At 41.9% G+C, this 19,442-nt stretch overlaps 1 protein-coding gene across 1 annotated transcript in view; it reads left to right on the forward strand.

Annotated features, from left to right (window-relative positions):
- LOC121832989 (membrane metallo-endopeptidase-like 1) overlaps window positions 1–19,442 on the forward strand; it is a 148,881-nt gene that overhangs the window by 84,727 nt on the left and 44,712 nt on the right. Inside the window, exons 10-15 of the mRNA XM_042290369.1 lie at window positions 9,278–9,376; window positions 9,455–9,532; window positions 11,124–11,239; window positions 13,642–13,700; window positions 13,950–14,001; window positions 17,708–17,775. Coding sequence (XP_042146303.1) covers window positions 9,278–9,376; window positions 9,455–9,532; window positions 11,124–11,239; window positions 13,642–13,700; window positions 13,950–14,001; window positions 17,708–17,775 — 472 coding nt within the window. The remainder of the gene's footprint in view (window positions 1–9,277; window positions 9,377–9,454; window positions 9,533–11,123; window positions 11,240–13,641; window positions 13,701–13,949; window positions 14,002–17,707; window positions 17,776–19,442) is intronic.

The raw sequence follows: 19,442 nt of genomic DNA on the forward strand, positions 1-19,442 counted from the left end.
AATACTACTTTCCTTACCAGATAGGCAATAACCTCTTGGAACAAGTCGGTGAATACAAATACCTCGGCCTCAACATAAATCAAAATTTGGGTTGGGACTCACACATTCACTTCACAACTAATAAAGCTTTAAACAAACTGAGTTTCCTCAAACGAGTTTTAAAATGTGTATCTCCTGCCACTAAATTACTAGCCTACAAAATTTTAATACGTCCTACGTTCGAATACGCCAACGTCGTCTGGTTCCCCCACACAGTCTCCGGCATCAATAAGATAAAAAGAGTTCAAAGAATGGCCGCGAGGTTTATTTGCAATAAATATAGTACGCACGTCCCTCCCTCTTAACTTTGCAGGCAACTGGGTTTCTCCTCTCTAGAAAAAAGAGCAAAAATGGCTAGACTTAAATTTTACACGAATTAGTCAACGATCACATCAACCGACATAAAGAAAATTATCTTATCCATACAAGCAAACGATTAACACGGTACAACCATGGCAAGCTTTACGAGGTAGACGTCGCTCATAATAACTGCTTTAAATTCTCCTTTTTTTTTTCCCGAACCATTAACGAATGGAACCACCTGCGTCAAAATGTTGTTCATTCCTCTTCTATTGAAATCTTCCTCGATTATGTAGATGCACACATTCCATCATAAAGTAATATTTTATGCTGTTTTTAAAAGTCTAATGTGTCTATTGCATTGAAGTTGTTTACTAATTTTCATTCTTGACTTCTATATTTGCTTTGACTATTAACCTGCAAATTGTGTGTTGAATATTTTTTTCTCTACTTGCAATATTTCAAACTGTACCACCCTACAGCAACCCCGAATGACGTTAGTAGTATTGGAAATAAATAAATAAATATCAAAATTGCTGAGAAAGTTGCTCCGCCTTAAGGGAGCCTCACGCACTCACCGCCCTCACGCCCCTCACGCACTCACCACCCTCACGGCCTCACACCCCTCACGTCCCCCACGCACTCATGCCACTCACACACTCCCCGCCCTCACGGCCCTCACACCCCTCTTGCACTCACCGCCCTTACGCCCTCATACCCCTCACGCACTCGCCGCCCTCACGGCCCTCACGGCCCTCACGCACTCACGGTCCTCACAGCCCTGACGACCCTCACTCACCATCACACTCATGAATTTTCCTGGTTCAGAAACTCACTCACCCTCACCTCACCCGTGAAGATGAGGGTGAGTGAGGGCCCTCATGAGTGATGTTTGCCGACGTATGGGTGCGCGTCGTGAAGGACTACTTGCGCCAGTGAATCAGAGGTACAGTGGTACAGTAAATCATAAATACGGCACAACAGAGCATCAAAGCGAAGGCGTGCCGAAGTAAGAGTTCTATCACAAGCGTGGAAGGGAAGTAAAAGAACACAGAACTACAGCGTAACAGAGTTTATAAACTTAAAGGGCAACTCCGCTCAATTCCGAAGATTTCGGGATAATGATTGATTTCGGCTTAAAAAGCCCTAGTAAAACACACTACGTCGTTTGCTTCGCGAAAAATGGGATATCTATTTTTAAATCGAATTTCAAACACGAGCGGAAATCGAAACCGAAACTTCGGCTCCGCCCGGCAACATTGGCCTCGGGTCGCCAAGTACATGGCCATCACAAGGTACGAGATGTCACGTAATCCTCGGCCCAACGACGGGCGGGATTGTGGCGGGCGTGTGGCAGGCGCGAGTGTCGTCTGCACCGCACTCTTCGCCACGTTTTGGTGTCTACGGCATTCGACGACGTCTGCACAACTGCGGCATAAGTCTGCGCACGTGGTGTCCGTAGTGTGGACGAAACTCCGAGAGACAATAATCACAATCGGTGAGACGACGACGGCGGTTGTGACGCGGAAGACGGCGGTAACGGCGGGACCACGGCGGGCGTTCGGACGGCTCCCAAGAAACGCGCTGCGCAGGCGCGTTACACCAATCACGTGGACACCGCTGAGCGCCGAGAGGCAACGTTGCTGACGTCATGCGCTACGCTCGCCCGGAGAAGTGAAAAGAAGCAAAAGGAGGCCATAATAATGACGTTTAGCTCAATGTTGGCTCCGCCCATGCCGTAGCCTTGACTGCGCCGTTGGTTGCGCCTGAATTCGCCCGCTCAAGTCAGCCGATTTCGGCAACTTGGCGAGTTGCAAAGTTTGCCGGACCATTTAAGAAACATTTAGACAGAATTGCGTCGTAACATTTCACGTGTGGTCTTCCTAGGCGATACTGAAGAGGACTGCGTTGTTTTTTTTCAAAACCAAAATTGAAGCGGAGTTGCCCTTTAATGAAAGCTTTTTTATCTGGGAGCTACATAAGCTCAAAGAGATGTTTCTGGTGTCTATAAAAATTAAGTAAAATAAGTGCATATGGAAGTATGGAACAATTTCTTCGTTGAAATACTAACACCATGTTTCATTAAAAGTATATTTATTCAATTTGTTGATCATAAATAGATTTGTATAATTGGAAAAACATGTATTTTTACATTTCTTAGTTTCGTGCTCTCTTTGTTGTGGGAATGCATTTTGGTATAAGTTCTTTTTGGTAGTGTGTCAGCCTCTACCAAAACAAAAACGGGAATGGGCTTAGCATGTATGGACAAAAAAAAATTAATTTCTTTGCGTCGTTTTCTTTTTTAAAGTCTGGAGCAGTTTGCTCGTTCATTTGGGAAAATATTGTTTTGGCGACTTCACAAAAGAAAGGGGACCATCAAGGGCACATGATCGAAAGAAATACTTCCAACACTTCGATGCAATTGTAAACCTAATGTTTAAATGACTCATAGCTAGTTGCCAGTAATGGCCGTTGCAAAAGAAGGAAGAAGCTTGCTGTACAAAATTGGTTCCGGACCCTAGCGTCGAGCTTCAGAGCATCAGACACGTCAGTACGTTTGAGGAAGAGCTATCAATATGATTTCCTGAGGTTTTTGTAGCGACCTTGGGGCATTCAAAGGAGCCCCAATTCGCTTTGAGCACAATGACGTGCAGCCAACGTAATTAAAGAGCCCATTAGCACATTCGCTCTTGAAGAGGACGTAAATAGTTGGTCCACCTGGAAGAGCAAGGCATCTTTAGTCAACGCAGTCCTTCACCTGGGCCGCACCACTCATTGTGGTAAGAAGGAAAGGAGGGACATTACGACTGTGCGACGATCATCCTAGTATAGTTGACAAGGCTTTCAAGAGCTACGTGTACGCATTACCGACTGTCGCCGAGTTGTTTGCGTAGCTATAGAATTAAGCAGACTATATATGTAACTTGATCTTACTCAAGCGAATCAGCAGCTACTACCGCATGATAAATCAGCGGAAATGCTCTCGCTGAAAACATTAAAAGGGACGCACATTTTTTTCAGACTTTCTTTCATTATATGTGCGGCGCAATGAATGTTTCAGTGTGTGGTTGACAGTTTACTGTTAGGCACATACCCGGGTTTATAGCATACCTCAATAATATCGTCATCTCGGCCCAACAGCTAGGGAGCACGACGAAAAATTATAAGTAGTGATGAAGTGCTTACGAGACTCACAATTGCGGGTTGAACAAAAAGTGCGAGTTTTTGAGAACATGCATCGAATACTTAGGACGCAGAATTGAGTCTGCTATCATTCACCCGAGCAAAGGAAAATGAACCACAATCAAGAACGCGGCAAATCTCATGAACAAAAAGGAGCTTCAAGCTTCTTGGGTGCTAGTCAACGTTTGCAAAAGGTTTGTTAAAAAAAAAAAAGAAAACAAGTCACTGAGTTGTTACATCGCCCTCTAGATCCCAGTAGAAAATGGACTTGGACATGAGAAAATATTTCGGCACATAAAATACTTTCTTAGCGCTGAAAAAATGCTAGTGCAGTTATACCCAAATAGTCCGCTAGTACTGTCGTGTGATACTTCTCCTGTTAAGGTTGGTGCAGCTCTTTCGAACCGAACATTGACGGTGCAGAAGTATCGATAGCTTATGCATCATAAACATTCAGGAGAAGTGAGCCCAATCACCGAAAAACTGTCTAAGAACGGTGCTCTGTGGTGTACAGTGTTAAATACATTTGTCACTATCGTAAAAAAAAATAACGATCCTGACCGATAAAGAACCATACCTTGGAATGTTTCATATGAACAAGCTACTGCCGCATACTCTGTCCGTGAGTATGCTGCAATAAAAGGTGTTGCTGCGAGCGTATGTCTACAAGCTCGTGTTTTTAATGGGCAAAGACAGCACCGACACAGATGGGTTAAGCCGCCTTCTAGCACCAAGTTACGTCTACAAGGCCGTACACCTGGTGATGTACTCTCTATGAAGCCGTCAAGTATCCACATCTGAAACAGGTAGATATTACCAAGCTGACCAATCAAGACCCCCCGCTAGGAAAGGTCATGCTATAGATACTTTCCGGGTGAGCACAGGAAATACATGGAGAAACGTTTTCACCTTTTGAGGTGAGGCGCACAACACCTTTTCTGCATAGAGACTGTAATTTGTGGGGCAATAGAGTGTTTGTTCATGATTCATCTACAAGAAATGTAGTGCAGTTTCTACACGTCAACCATCTAAAAATTACTGCAATCAAACGTCGGCTAGGGCGGACTTTTGCTGGCCCAAAGTTGATGAAGAATCGGAAGGTTGCCCACAATGCTGTTAACAGTGACAAGAAAACAGGCATATCGACCCGAGGCACCAGATCACGTTTGGATAAAGCCAGAACAGCCCCGAAACCACGTGCGCATAACTTTGCGGGAACTGTAGGAGGGAAGAGTTTCCTTTTGGGGTGGTTATATTTTCTATCTGGGACAAGGTAGAGATCATGGCGTTCACAATATCTGCCGCCATGATCATGAAGGTAAGGAAGCTGTTCGCCACTCTTGGTGTGCCAGGTGTAATTGCTTCCGGTAATAAAAGGGCTTTCAAAAGCCACATCAAATATAGTTATAGACTTAACGTCCTTTATTTTGTATACACAACTCCATATTATCCCGGAAGCGCTGGCACGTCAGAAATATTTGTAGGTGTAACTAAGCTAAGGCAAGACGCGCACTGCATGATTTCACGTTTTTGCACAGCATATCTTTCTGAGAAACTACAAAGACTCACGGAGAACTGGTAATGTCCCGGACAATAGGGTCTTCCGAGAGCAGACTACATTCTGACCTCCCAATTCAAAAGCGAATCTACTGAGAGTTAGAAGGTTCTACATGTTCGACACCGTCTTTATCCGGTACCCCTCACCGGGACTAGGTTGCAAGGCAAAGGAGTGACGGGACCAGCTCTCTGTAAGGAATAGCTGGGTAATCGATAGGTTCATCGCAGCCAGCGTGATCATTTCAAGAAGGCCTCGTTTAATTAGGATGACAAACTTTATTACACTGACGTCGACTACAGCTTTAGGCTAACACCAAGTGTTTCCCCAGGCGAAGGATCGCCAGCGCAAGCATCCCGACTATGGAGAGAGCAGTACCATAAGCTGGGCCGTCAACGTTGAAGCCAGCAGCGAACACGGAGGTCCACATGACCACTACATCCAGTTATTTGTTGCAGAACTGTTCCACTTTAAGGAAAAATGCAATGCAGTGACGCGTGACTTTTCATCAAAATAATGTGACGCAGTCACCCAGATGTCTGTATTGAACAGTATTGTTATTATGCTATTGTTACGAATGACAATTGAAGAGGCGATAATAACTGAAGAAACTAAACGTTTAATGGGGCGAACTTCTGCACAAAAATAGAAAAAAAGGGAGCAGAAGAATGCAGAGCGTTGCGGGCGTCGAAGGCGGCGTGACAGGAGAGTCGAACGCTGGGGCTAAAACTGACTGAGGATCGCCATGCGGAGCCCCGCGCTGCCTACTTGGCCAGCTGCCCGCGCGGCACTATTGTGCGCCAAGGTTACATGATATCGTAACTGTTTCATAGCGGTTATTTTAAGCAGTTGCGGCCTCGACTCTGTCCGAATATACACTACACAATGAGCCTACTCCGAAGACAAACTCTAGCAGCTTGATCTTAGAAGCGGTCAGCTGAGACTTGCAAGGATGTATTCGGAAACCATCATTACGTATCTGCTAAAGCACCATGATCCGAAATTCAAGATGGAGCTTGTAAAGCTTTAAAATATTGCACACGATAGCGCAATGTATGCTGCTATTGACGGCGGCAGCTGTTGCGTTGCTGAAAGATGTGCTTTGGGAGATTCACTTTAAGTCTACGTACTTTAGTATATTTTCTTTAGGAGGTTTGTTTCTGGTGGAATAGTTGAAGGAGATGGGCGTTAGATCTGGGAAAGGCGCTTAAGCGCTGCATCTGCTGCGTGAGAGCCGCGGTCCTGCGCCATTTCCTTTTTCTCGTGCCGCTAATGCTCTCAGCGCGACGAACTTGACACTCTCACTCCTTGCAAAGAGACCTGCGAAAAATTGCTGTGTTGGGGCAGGAGAGGAGGAGAAATGAGCGAGCGCCGTACAGTCACACCGGAGGACCCATCCCGAACCACGAAGCGGTAGCGGCAAGGAGGGGGGAGGGGGGGGAGAGAGAGAGAGAGACGGGACGTTTCTGCGCCTTTGGAAATACGACGCCGTTGTGCGTGCGGTGACGGCAATGGGGAGAATCTTCACAATGGCGTGGGTTTTGGCGTACGGACGCCGCCTGATATCTTCCGAAAAGAGCACTAACAGCGGCCGTTGTAGAAGGTGGCAACCTAATCTATGGATGCCATTGAATATTTGTATTTGTCGTCACCAAGTGCAAGGTCTATAAACGTCCAAACCTCAGAGACAATTTAGAAAGACCAAACAACAAAAACGTGAACTCGTACGATCTGCTTTTGCAGATGAACGGCGGTTTCTTCAAATCTGTCTAACGGATCTTGTTCATAAAAAATCCAGCGTTATTGGTGTAATGATGTATAAGCTTTATGACCACGTTCGCCATGTATGGGCGCATGTTGTTGAGCAACATATGACACGCATGTTTGAGCCAGCTAGGCCGACGGCTGTGCATTTTTTTGCGCAAGGCTTGACACGCATGGTGACAAACGAAGCGCCATGCAGCTTCGTCAAGTCTCATACCGTAACTCACTTAACATATTCTTTGAATTGTGTCACCCACTCTGCGGCATGGCCCCTGTGCGAATTTCGCTAAATAATCATCGAATAAAACGCATAATTATGCTTACTTAAAGAACACGAACTACATTCACAAGCAACTGTTTTTTTTTTAGAGCCTTCACTTATTGAGGTGCGAACCATTCCGATGCTGAATCTTTAATTTTTTATCTCCTCATGACAACATTTTCTAAATAAAAAGCAATTTCAGCTGCTGCAACAGAAACCAAAAGGTTCACGAGATACAGATATAAAATTTAAGGATAGGAGAAGCCTAATATTCTAATATTGGCTTTTGTGGTCAATAGTCCTCGGCGTTTCTTAGCAGGCTTAAAGGGAGTTCTCATAAAATTCTCCACACACACCTACGTCTGACGTCATGACGAAAAAGTTGGTATGCGGAAATAAGCACAAGGCAGCGTTAGAAACAGGAGACTACGCGAGCGAATAAAGTATGCGCATAAGGTCTGTTTTGGGACAAATAAGAAGCAGATAAGTAGTTTGTAACGCGTTTGTGGAATATTACAGCTTCTGAGCTTTTAAATCCTATGCATTTTTCGAAGAAAAATGTTTGAATCTTTCAGCAGTTCATCATAAAATGAAACAATAGGCTTTCTAAATTTTATAGGAAATGAAAAAAAAGCTAATAATCCTCATTCCTTGTCTTTATTTTTATAACCAATTTAGAAACACTCCAATTCCTTTAGATTCACAAAAAGAAAGGAACGGCTTTCACATACTTCAAGACATCCTATAATTTAGTTTTCCCGCACACCAAGCTGGGATTTTGTACCCTGGACGACTAACGTAAGGCAACGTTTTTGCCTGAGATAATTTCTCGGATTCACTTCTTTCGCACTTATCGGTTGGCCATTCAACAAATTAAGTTGTTGAACTCTATACCACAACGAGTAAAGAAATATAATTTTTTTTTGACCGCAAGAAATTTGTCCGAGTCGAATGCTTGATTCAAAAAATGAATTTAAACGCGAACAAAATAATAATAATAATAATAATAATAATAATAATAATAACGGATTAGAAACAAAATTTGTACGAAGCGACTCAAGTTGTGTCTTTTACATTTATAGGTCTGCTGGGTCGGTTGTAGGAAAACCCTTACTAGGAGAGCCATATTCGTCTTAGGGCCTTTCAACGAGAAGGCAATAGAGCGAGAGAGACCTAGAATATGTTCTTAAAGTCGTTTGGCGTCTTTACTTGGTTTAGTGTACATACGCCAGCGCTAAAAAAATATGCATATCTAGAAAATATGTTTTATGACATTGCTGGCTTATTTTAATTATAGTTTTTTTATCTGTGCGGATCAATTTTTAGTGCAAGTTTTTTTTATACCGCAATAAATTCTGTGTTTGTTTGTTTCTTTGTTTGTTTCTTTTCATATTGGTCAATTTTTTTATTTATTTATTTTTTTTTTTCAGAGGGAAGGGAGTGCAGTGGTGTTTCAACCCTTTACTAATACTCCAACTAGCCGAGCATTCCCGTCTTGCTACTTTTTATTCTGGTTTTTACGCGTCAATAAAATATTTATTTCGACCCTTTGGCGAATTTCAGCCGCGGGTTGCAAATGTTAGAGTTTGCACCGTTAGGGAAACAAATATGCGATTAATAATTACTCCTCTTTAGCAACTCTGAATATAAAATGATCAACTAGTAAACGTAAAACTGACTTACATATTTTCTATGCCGCCACGTTCCTAATAAATATCGGTACATTTTGTCAATACTGTCATTCCCTACTCCCTGGTTCAATGGGCCAACAACTAATGTTGTGAGGGGATACATATGATTTATTTTTGTGGGTGTGACGCTCCTCCTAAAAACACCAAAGATTATTTTAATTTTCTTTAAACATTCTGAGATCATTTTGGTGTTCATGCGGTTCTAACAAAGCCTTCAAGAAAACACTAAAGCACAACAAACGCACGCACACAAGCATACACACAAAGACACCATTCCCACCCACACCAACATACACATAAATGCACTGGTATAAACACGCACACACGTGCACGCACGCGCACACACACAGAAACATTAACACGGGTAACATCTTGATGAAAACAACATATTCCTTAGGAAGGCATTCTGTGTTCCCGAACGTCTTTCGAAATCCTTGTAAGGTGCATATAAAACCAGTCACTGAACAAAAATTATATTTGCAGGCATTTGTAATGATCAGCCACATCGTTGAGGCATTGGTAAACCTAATCGAAAAGAACGAATGGATGGATCAGAAAGCGATGAATAAAGCCCTTGATAGGGTAAGAAGAACAGATTAGATTATTTAACTTAAAAAAAAAGATATTAGACAATGATGCATATTATTTCTTTCCTTTCAGCTGAGAGAGGTCAAATACAGAATCGGTTATGACGATTTCTTTGTCAACATGACATACTTGAATACACTTTACACTTTCGTAAGTTAACCTTACTGAACATTACGTTATGTGTCATTGTATCGTAAATCCTAAAAGTTCAAGGTTGCTATGTAATTTCGTAACTTAAATATCTATAAGTATCTTCTTTTTTATATTTAGGGGAGGGGGGTGCGTCTATGCCTGACGTTCGCGCATTGGGACATGTATCATATTACAATCCCTATGATGGTACCCGTAACCTTTAGGAGCAAAGGCTGATATTCATAATGCGTACGCTATAGGGATGAAGTAACTTCTTATTTTGTACCTTGAGTAGGAGGAGAGCTAAGAAAAGAGGAAATTGATCGGTTGCTATTGAGGAAAAACATAAAATAGGAATGTGGAAAATGGAAAAAAAAAGTACGCGAAACGTATCTGTGCTTTTTTGGAAGCGCTATAACCAATCAAAGCACAATAAAGAATTGAAAAGGTCGAAATGGGTGCAAAAAAAAAAAAAGAATAGCAATGCGAAAATTATATCAATGATCACGGATGTCAAACAAGCATAGTAGCAGGACGGCTTTGACTAAAAAAACAGGCAACTCGATCAAAACAAATGCAATAGTAAAGTATATGTCTCGCAATACATCGACGGTGTGTTCGCAATCGTATCAGAGAGTGCTTATTGCCCACCAAAACGAGGGCAATACCTAAGCTACCGCCTTTTCGAGTCTTTTTTGTAAATAATAATCAGAGGGCGTTTTTGGCACTTTTATATGAATATGATTCGCACCTTTACACACGTATTTTTGGCCAGTGGGACGATTTCCGCCTTTTTCGTTGCCTATAACGAAAACTCCCCTGTTGCGTTAAAATAATGCGTAATGAAGTAGTTTGCCGCCTCTGTTGACACACACCATTTATTCAGTGCAGTGCAGATTTGCGGTGTCGCAAGTTGTGTGCATACAATTTTTAATGTTCTCTTCGCATAAAGTCCTATCGTAATGTCAAAATTATATCCACGGCCTTTTATTGCTTTACTTTCTATAATTCTGCTAGAAGTTAAATGTGTGCGATCTTAATTATTTAAATATTTATTATTAGATTATTCAGAGTATCTTTTTTGTGCTGTTTGCCTTTGTGTCCTACAATGAATATCCGGCTGTGTAGTTTGAGACGGGTCCCAGACAACGTGAAGCTGCCTCTTGCAGCTTTTTGGCAAGCGTTGGCTTAAAGGTCATAAATAAAATGATTAAGTGATACCATAAGGAACAATATATATATATTCCACTTGTTCCGTATGACCGATTTATAAAAAGGGACATTTTTAAATATCCTTAAGAGATGAATAGGTGAAGGAAAGGCGTGATTTCTCAAAATATAACAAAATTGCCTGAACTTGATAGTTCTGTCGTACTTCATTTATTATTTAAAGGTTATTTTTTACAGTTCCACGGCTTGTACAAAGTTAGTAACATTTGACTTTCAGAAAGCTGTTAGGAGAGTGTAACATACAGACTGAAATGGTTGTCTGGTGATATATCGATGTAGAATGCCTTACCACATTTCCTCGCATTCCATAGGCCAAAATGTTTTTTTTTTATCATGTAATATTGCGTTTTTACAAACGTGTTTCTGAACTTGTTACAAGGTTGACAGAGTGAATATAACGCCCCAGACGCCCTTTATAACAATACACAGCATGCTTCGTAGAAACCTTGAATTGAAGAGAATGCAAAGTCTACAGACTAATGAGGAAGAGTTTGAGTGAGTAACTACATTTTATAACCATAAAATGCTAGAAAAAATAAATAACTTGAGTTACATTTTATTGATCGTTATGACGACCTTGTTCTGACCCGCTGAAGTGAGTAATAGAAACAACTAAACTTGTAAAAGTGAAACACCACTAGTTGCTTTTCATAAACCCCCCTTGAACGCAAAATAACATTTTAGTCACTACTTCTTGAATATGCGCATGTCAATCTTAACTGTCTGCATTTTTATAAAAGTGTGTTGATTATTCCAACATTGTCGAATAATGCGCCAATGAATTATATATGTGCGCGATTAACATTAATATCTCCATTTTTGTAAAGAGCGTTCTAAAAATATTATATTATAATTAATATAATTAGAAAATAAACGTTCCTTCTGAGAGTATTATTATTATTTTATTGGACAACGTTAATTTACTCAAATGCAGATTAAAGGGCGATAGAAGAAGACTTTTCGTACGAATTGATAAATGTACGAAGTAAACACACATGCATGAATATAAGGAGGGCTAATTGAAGCGAAATATTGTGCACACACACCATATTAATTAAAATATAAAGTTTTCGAGCAGTAAAATTGTATAACCTTTGTGCTCTACTGAATTTTTTTTAACTTCTGTTTTCGTTTTGTGTTTTTACTTCTGTATCACGGAATACAATATGAATTATTTAATTCATCATAAAACACTCTGAAGCATATGGTGTTCGGGTGTTGCATTTCTGGCGCGTTTGTTTTTGCTCATTCTGCTAGCTATTATTCATTCAAGTAAGCTCTGTAGAGTCTTAACTTTACAAAATACACTTAAATATACTTTAAATTTAAATAGTTTCCACCACAATAAAACACAATTAATAAAAAATAGGAATATTGAGAGCTAGGTAATTCATTAGCAATACAATCTTCTTAAGAATTAAAATTGTTATTTTTTAAATAGCTTCGCCTTGGCGCTACATTAAAACTAAAGCAGCATTATTTCCTTCTCAATGCGCACTATCACAGCAAGCCTAACACCTCCATTCATTACTACGCGGAAAGTGCTGTTTACAATTATACTTCTTATGATAATTTTTATTTAGAAATAACATTTATTGTAACATTCTTTGTTGTCTGCTGTTTTCCGCTTTCAAGAATTAGTATAACTTTTGTGTGTAAACGTTTTTACCGGGAAAAAAAAAATATTACCTCTCACTGCTCTCACAAATAACAGAAATGTAACAAAATCATTGAATGGGAGGCGGCAACTTGGTTTAATACATTAGTAATATCACATTATAACGTTGGATTAGGCAGTATACTTGAACTTTTTTGTTGTGTGCTAGGCCACTTATTCCGATATAGTTAAATCATTTTTTTAATTCCAGGAAATGGATCATATGAATATTTTAGTTTCATATATTTATGTTAATACGGCGCGCAAGCTGGCAGACGTAAAGCTATGAATAAGCGATATATTACTTAAATACCTATTAGAATTAACCCAACAGGTGTGTCGACGCCGTATCAACTTTCATGTGGAAACATGTTTCAAATTATCACACAAATGCTTTACCTTTTTTTTTACATGAATGGAAATACAAAAACATTGTTGAAGGCTTTGCTCTGCAGTATTTGAAAAGAAGAATAAAGCAGTTTGCCTTGCCGTGTGAAATACCAAAGGCACAACTCTCAACGTCCTTTCCGCTTCGCCCATTTTGTTAATCACGCTTTCATATAGTCCATCAACATTTTGTATTCAATGTGCAAATAAGCATACACCGTATTCTCGGCCACATGTATAAGCTTACGTAAAACGTCTAAAAGTAGAATTAACTTTGAGTGTTGTATTTTTACACTAACTAGTTGCTCGTAGTGCTGTGAAAGCCACGAGTGGGAGAGAGGGTCGCTTTGGCACGAATTTCGAGTGACGGGTTAATATTTGAAGAGATAAACGCCAATGTGGGAGAGCGCAAAAAAGAATGCGGGCAAACGGAGATATCCTACATACTTCCTCTTGTTGCTAATAGCTCGTGTTTTTATGTTATATTCTGGCACCTGCACTTTTGATAACGCTACGCGCGACTAGTGAGTCAAAGTATAGCTTTGTGCTTTGGTAACTACAATACCGGACTGAAGTTCCAAACGAAACAGCTGGTCACGAAAAGCAATGAGATCAAAGTATGGTATGAGTGCGTCGCTCTATGCAAACAACGCTTGAACTGAGCTCAGAATTTCAGCCTGCAAATATCCAAATAATGAGAGGTATATAAACATCACACTGTTTCCTCCAATTTGTGATTTAGACATATATATGTTTTGGTCTTCCAGTTTAAAACCCTACCCCTAAGCTTTCGAAGAAAAATAAAACAAACAAATTTCAATTGATGTGGCTTTATATGCTTTACGTTTTGCAGTTATCGCTTTGGACCCTTCTTCACCCAGGGCTATTATGACTCGACCTCAAAAACGCTAAGTATACAAACACGTTTAAACTATGTAAATTATTAAACTCCGCTTTTTCTTAATTGGAAATTGCATTCCGCTCGTGTTGTTCGGTACCTCGGGCGTCTGAATGCTAGAAAAACGAAAACGAAAACATATGGTTCAAATGGGAAACGGTTGGTTGCTTTGACTACTTCAGGGTAAAAAGAGTATGAGTCAATGTCTAGTGTTCGGCTTAATTTTATTTATGAGCTGATAACATTTTATTTTATTGCCGCAGTTTACCAGGCCGCTTCACTTCATGGAATTTTCAGCGAAGAACATCTTCCAAAGTAATGTATTTTTTCTTATGCTACTGTATGTAGTTTTTTTTTATAAATGTTCAAACACACTCATTGCTTGTCTTTGTTGTACAACTCTCCAATTTAATTAATAATAGCATGCGAACGTCAACTGGAAGGCAGGTAAGCGCCGTATCAAAGAGCAGTGCGGTGACATGAGGCAGAATAGGCGCATTTGCTCAAAGTGTGTTCACCAGTCAGTCAGAGTCTTGAGAGCAAAGAAATCAAAGGAAGTGTTGCTGAGCCGGAAGCTCAATATGAAAGTATGTTCATATGCGAGCGTCAACTGCTAGCCTCTTCCATTGAGTGCACACAGCCCCCGCCCCCGAGACGAATGAATCCATAAACTGATAATGGGCAGGGCCTATGTGCAGTAAGCAGAAAGCCTACAACCTCGTTTCATTGTGGGTCCGAGTGCAGTCAGACGCATGATGACATGCTAACATAGGAACACATACTAAAGCGCGAGGTCACGACACATTCACATTCAGAGTGCATGCTTTGTATACCCGACAATATCACACACACAGAGAAAGACAACAAACACCGTGACGTTGCGCTTTTAGAGCTGCTTGATTGGCCCGATCGATTCATACCGTCGGCTGCGCTCTTAATGAAAGTTAAGCGAATTAAGCATAGCAGACGACGATCACATATTAAAGCGCTTTGTGCGGACGCAATTATGTTCGCTTATATCGCCGGCCAGTTGCGCGATGCGGTGCTGACCGGCCCGCTGGTCGACGCTGTTCCTATTGGCTGTATGGGTTGTTCCTATAGCCAGCAGAGTGAAAGCACATGGTTATACTCTATCTCGCTGTAACTTGGCAAAGGGTGAACGCCACTCCCTACATTGCGTTCCGACGGCTTCGATATTCGCTACGTGTGCGAGCCAAACGGGCACATATTGGAGCATGACGCAGTGAAAAGCGTGATACGTCTTCGCAGTAAAAGCGCATTCCGGTGATACATAGTCACGTATCGCATCACTTCGTTGTTCCGATTTGCCAGCAAAGGCCGTAGCTTCCGCGGTGCCCAGCATTTCTTGCTTCAGACGCAAGGCTATGCAACCCAAACAAAGTAATAGCACACAATTAAAAAATGCAGCCGTCACTTTCATGCTCCATGTTTCTTCGTTCAGTCGCTGGAGAGTGCCGAACCAAACAACATTGCAGGTTCTCTATGTATTAGCTCGGCTTCGTAACTTCTATGTCGACCCGCTATGCATTGCTAAGTGAGAGGGCTCGGATATACAATATTCACATAGTTTCAAGGTCTTATATTGAATAATGAAGATTCGTCATTTTATGAACATGGAAATGCCGGAAACGGTTCTGGATATCTACACAAGAAAAGTAAGAAACGTTTTATCAAATCAAGAGATAAACGAATAGATCGGCTGGTTGTCTGTAACACTATATATTGTAATCGACACACTTATTTTTATACAACCAAATAAACCCCGCACACATCTTGTTTGTCAAGCTAGATTTGCAAAGAAGTCTAAATTGAATACCAAAATTCAGTATGCCCCGGTAGTACTTCTTTAACGACGAAAAAGCAAGTGATATGTGGAACAATATGCTCCAGGTTCTCCCGAAATGTAAAAGCAACCCCTCGAGGAGGACTTGTATTCTTGTATACTGACGAAAGGTAGAGTTCCTTTCCCGTTCCACTTCAAATGAGAGCATTGAAGAAGCTGCATGAGCTAGTTCCGAAATTTCGGCATCCCCACCAAGCACGCGTGCTCGTGCAGTGCAAGCGTCTTTGAGGTTCAATGAGTGCTCGTCTTCTATCTCGCATCGAGATAGACACACTATTCGTGAGGAGATTCAACCGTTGCGCCTCTTGCCGCTAATTTGCAAACTAAACCCACGGGGACAACAGCAACACGAATTCTTTGATTGCGTTTCTGACGCAGCGCTAGGCTGACGTAGCAGAACTTTGTGTCGGCGTCCGGCTGGCTCTCATGCTCACTTAGTTTAGCATGAATGTAACGTGAGGCCCCAACCGAGCGCTGACAGAGTTTGTACATAATCCGTGTTTTACGTTTGATGCAGGAAGATGACGTGAAGAATCCAGTCCATAGTCCTTGAGTGGGATTATCACAACGCTACGTGAAATAGTAGAGTTCCTGTATATAGCTACCTACGGTAGCAGATTCGCGCAATCAGCCTCGGCGGGTGGCCGTAGCGCCGGCTTTTTTGCAACGGCCCTGGATGCTTTGCTCTACACGTGGCTGAATTCGGCGAATAGCGGCGTTCCGCGCGCCGCCGCGTATGGAAAACAGGAAAGGAGGGGAAAGAGGCGAAAGCAGGGGAACGTACGCCGGGGCGCGTGCAACGTCGGCGGAGCGACCGTAGCGGTGGCTTTCCTGAACGGCGCTGGATGTTTTGCTCCGCACGTGAACGACCTCGACGAATAGCGGCATGGCGCCGCGGGGAAAACAAATGCGCAACCCAGGTCCCCCTTGGGGGGAGCATATCGAGGAACTCTATGAAATAGCTTGACGAACCACCCTCTATAGTCTGATTCCTCTTTAATAGACTACCCCCGTACTCAGCTTCACACTATGTGTGAGCGAAGAAGAAACCACAAGCGCCAGGATCTTGTGTTCAACAGCGCTCGCACTGCGGGCCACCTACGACCAAAATCACGGGTCTCGGGAACATGACTTTTACTTTTCTCGCACCTAAACGCTAGATAGGCCAATTGCGTTTGGCTACGACAGACTGCTCTAAAGCAGTTTAATTCAATTTGCAACTGCTCGCGACCGGCTGCGCAGTAGCGCTGATGGTCGTAACAGTCATAAGAAGCTTAAAATTGGTTTAAGAAGCTTCAATCACACACTTGCGACTTCTTAGGACCGTGAGCCTTAAAACCTTTTAAACTATTTTACTGTGAGACAACACACTGGCGCCACCTATCGCGTAGCTGAGGAATATTTGGCAGTTCCTTATATTTCGTTATTTTTGCGCGCATCATTTTTTTATGAAATTTTATGGCTCTATAAAATTGTGTCACTGTTGTAACCGAACATCTACTTCTAATAGGTAGAGAACGTACATTTTATCTTTGAAATACCACAAAACGTTTGCTTTAGTGAAATGCAGTTCTAGTGTCACCTCGTAGGTGGCGCCAGCATGCCAGTGTGTTCATTCCTCGAAAGGTATCTCAAGAGGTTTTAAAGCACACGATCCTAAGGTGTCGTAAGCGTCTGAACGGGCTTTAGCCTCTTCGATCGTCAGCAGTGACAAGCATGTAAACCAACCTGCCGTCGAAATATCTGTTCGTAAGACCACATGCCTCTATGTACTGGCGAAGTGCAGTGCACCGAACCCAAAAACGTACGTCCATCTTGCTTAAAACAGCCAGTAGTTCTTCCTTGACTAGATTCGCGCAGCGGGTGTTCTTCTCATCCGAGCCCGTAATAAGCCCGTGAGTCATGTTCCAAAAATAGCTCAGCCACTGCTCGCATATTCCGATCCCCGTCATCCAGGGATGTAATTCCAGAAGCTACGAGATTTCGAACGCCGTGGTCTGTCGTTCACCTGTAAATATTTATCATCCCCGAAGGCCCACGGTTATTATGTGCTTTCTTATAGAGGCATATACTCAAAAGTTATCATTATTACGAAATACCGCCTTACCGAACGTCGTGCTGCTAAAACATATAGGACCACGTTAATTCTGATTACAGATCCTATCTATATGGTGGACTTGGGTCAAAAATAGCCTACCAAATTGCTCGCACCGTCGAAACAATGGGTAAGATCAGTTTTGTGTCTGCGAATATCGAGCAACAAAACGCCATTTTTTGGTTCTGTTCTTGTTTGCGGTGTTTTACATTACCCGGTGTGATGGAAAAAAAGGGGGAAATGAGGACTCGGGATTCCAGAACAGTGGGTGCCAAAGGATAGATATTATTTACAGAAATATAAGAAAGAACAAGAAGCATAGGAAGCACAGCGAGCTATATACAGGTCCACATAAAGTCAGACAGAGAAGTTCCGCTTACAAGGCGCTGCTCGTTCTTGGGAATCACAGCAACATTCAACATTCAACATTCAACAACAATCAACATTCAGGCATGTTGATTGTTCAAAGCGATGACTCCGAGCAGACAGTAGGTCCCCAACAAGCCTGGTTTCAGCCTCCACAGGCCTTTCGACGCCTGTCCTGGGTTTAACTCGGTTGTGTGGTTCACCGGTGTCGCGATGCGTCCGATCTGGGTCACTGCCTTCCGCTACACTGTACTTCCGCCCTCTGCCACGAGCGCATCTCTGTGGGCGCTTCCACCGCCTCGTCTTCTTTTAAGTCCCGTTCATATCGTCACACCCAGTAATGACTGAGCACGAGGCCCTAAACGTTTCTGTCGTCACAAAGAAATCATGAATTTCAGCGATGCCCTTTGTACATGAGCTCAGTATCACGTATTGTGTGTTACTGGTTAAGACATAAATTTCTGCAAACGTGTCAGGTCATTTGAAATGGTGCACAATCTTGGTTGTCGAAGACCACTCAAGGCTTCATATGTGTCTTAAGGTGGAGACGAAAAATTCCAGAGTTTGTTTTAATGTTTCCCAGCGAACGTTTTAGGGTGTATCGAAGTCATGTTTTTATTTGCAACTTAGTTCATTAGCAAACAAAAAAAAATAACGTTTAAAAAATTTATCGTGAGTAAAATAATCGCCCTTATCAATATGGATGCCAGAAACAACGGCAAGTTGAGGCCGGAGTGGTCAACTCTGCCGCACTGCTGACTTCAATCAGTTCGTCGACTCAAACAACAAATAAATTAATGCCTCCGAAAAAAAACATCCGCTCACAAATAGATAGTTTTGGACTTTTTGAAGCAAGTTCTACAGTATAAACTCTTAATAAAAGAAAAAAAAAAAAACGGGAAGAGGGGGTGGGGTTGCGAGAATCAGTTTTAGCAGTCTCATTTATCTTCGACTTACGCCTTCAAAAAGCCAGCTACGCTTTTGTTATTTCGGTACCCAAGATCTACTGTCAATCCAATAGAATGAACATTCCTCACCGTATGGCTCGTGCGGAGTGGAGTGTTTTCAGATGTTTTTAAAATTAGGACATTTATTAAAGTGCGGAAGTTAATGTAATCTTTCGAGATGTATGTTCTATATGCGCATAATTAGCCAAAGCGTGCGTGGAATTGATTTTTTCTTATAAGCCTACTTATGTAATCGAAATCAAAAGTATTAAACCCAAGCTGGCGCTGGAGACGGCAGTGTCATGTTTAATTTACAATCATAGTGGCAGGACTTGAACCTTGCGCAGAGAAAAACAAGGAATTTAAGCATAACCTGGTGAGAAACACGTCAAATAGTTTTACTCAAACATGAATCATAGTTACAAGAGGGGTTACCTAGAGCTGCTATCACCATTCCTCTAAACGTACATCTGGGTGAGAATGA

The sequence above is a fragment of the Ixodes scapularis genome, unplaced genomic scaffold (assembly GCF_016920785.2).
Source record: "Ixodes scapularis isolate PalLabHiFi unplaced genomic scaffold, ASM1692078v2 PGA_scaffold1__304_contigs__length_218370807, whole genome shotgun sequence".
NCBI lineage: Eukaryota > Metazoa > Arthropoda > Arachnida > Ixodida > Ixodidae > Ixodes > Ixodes scapularis.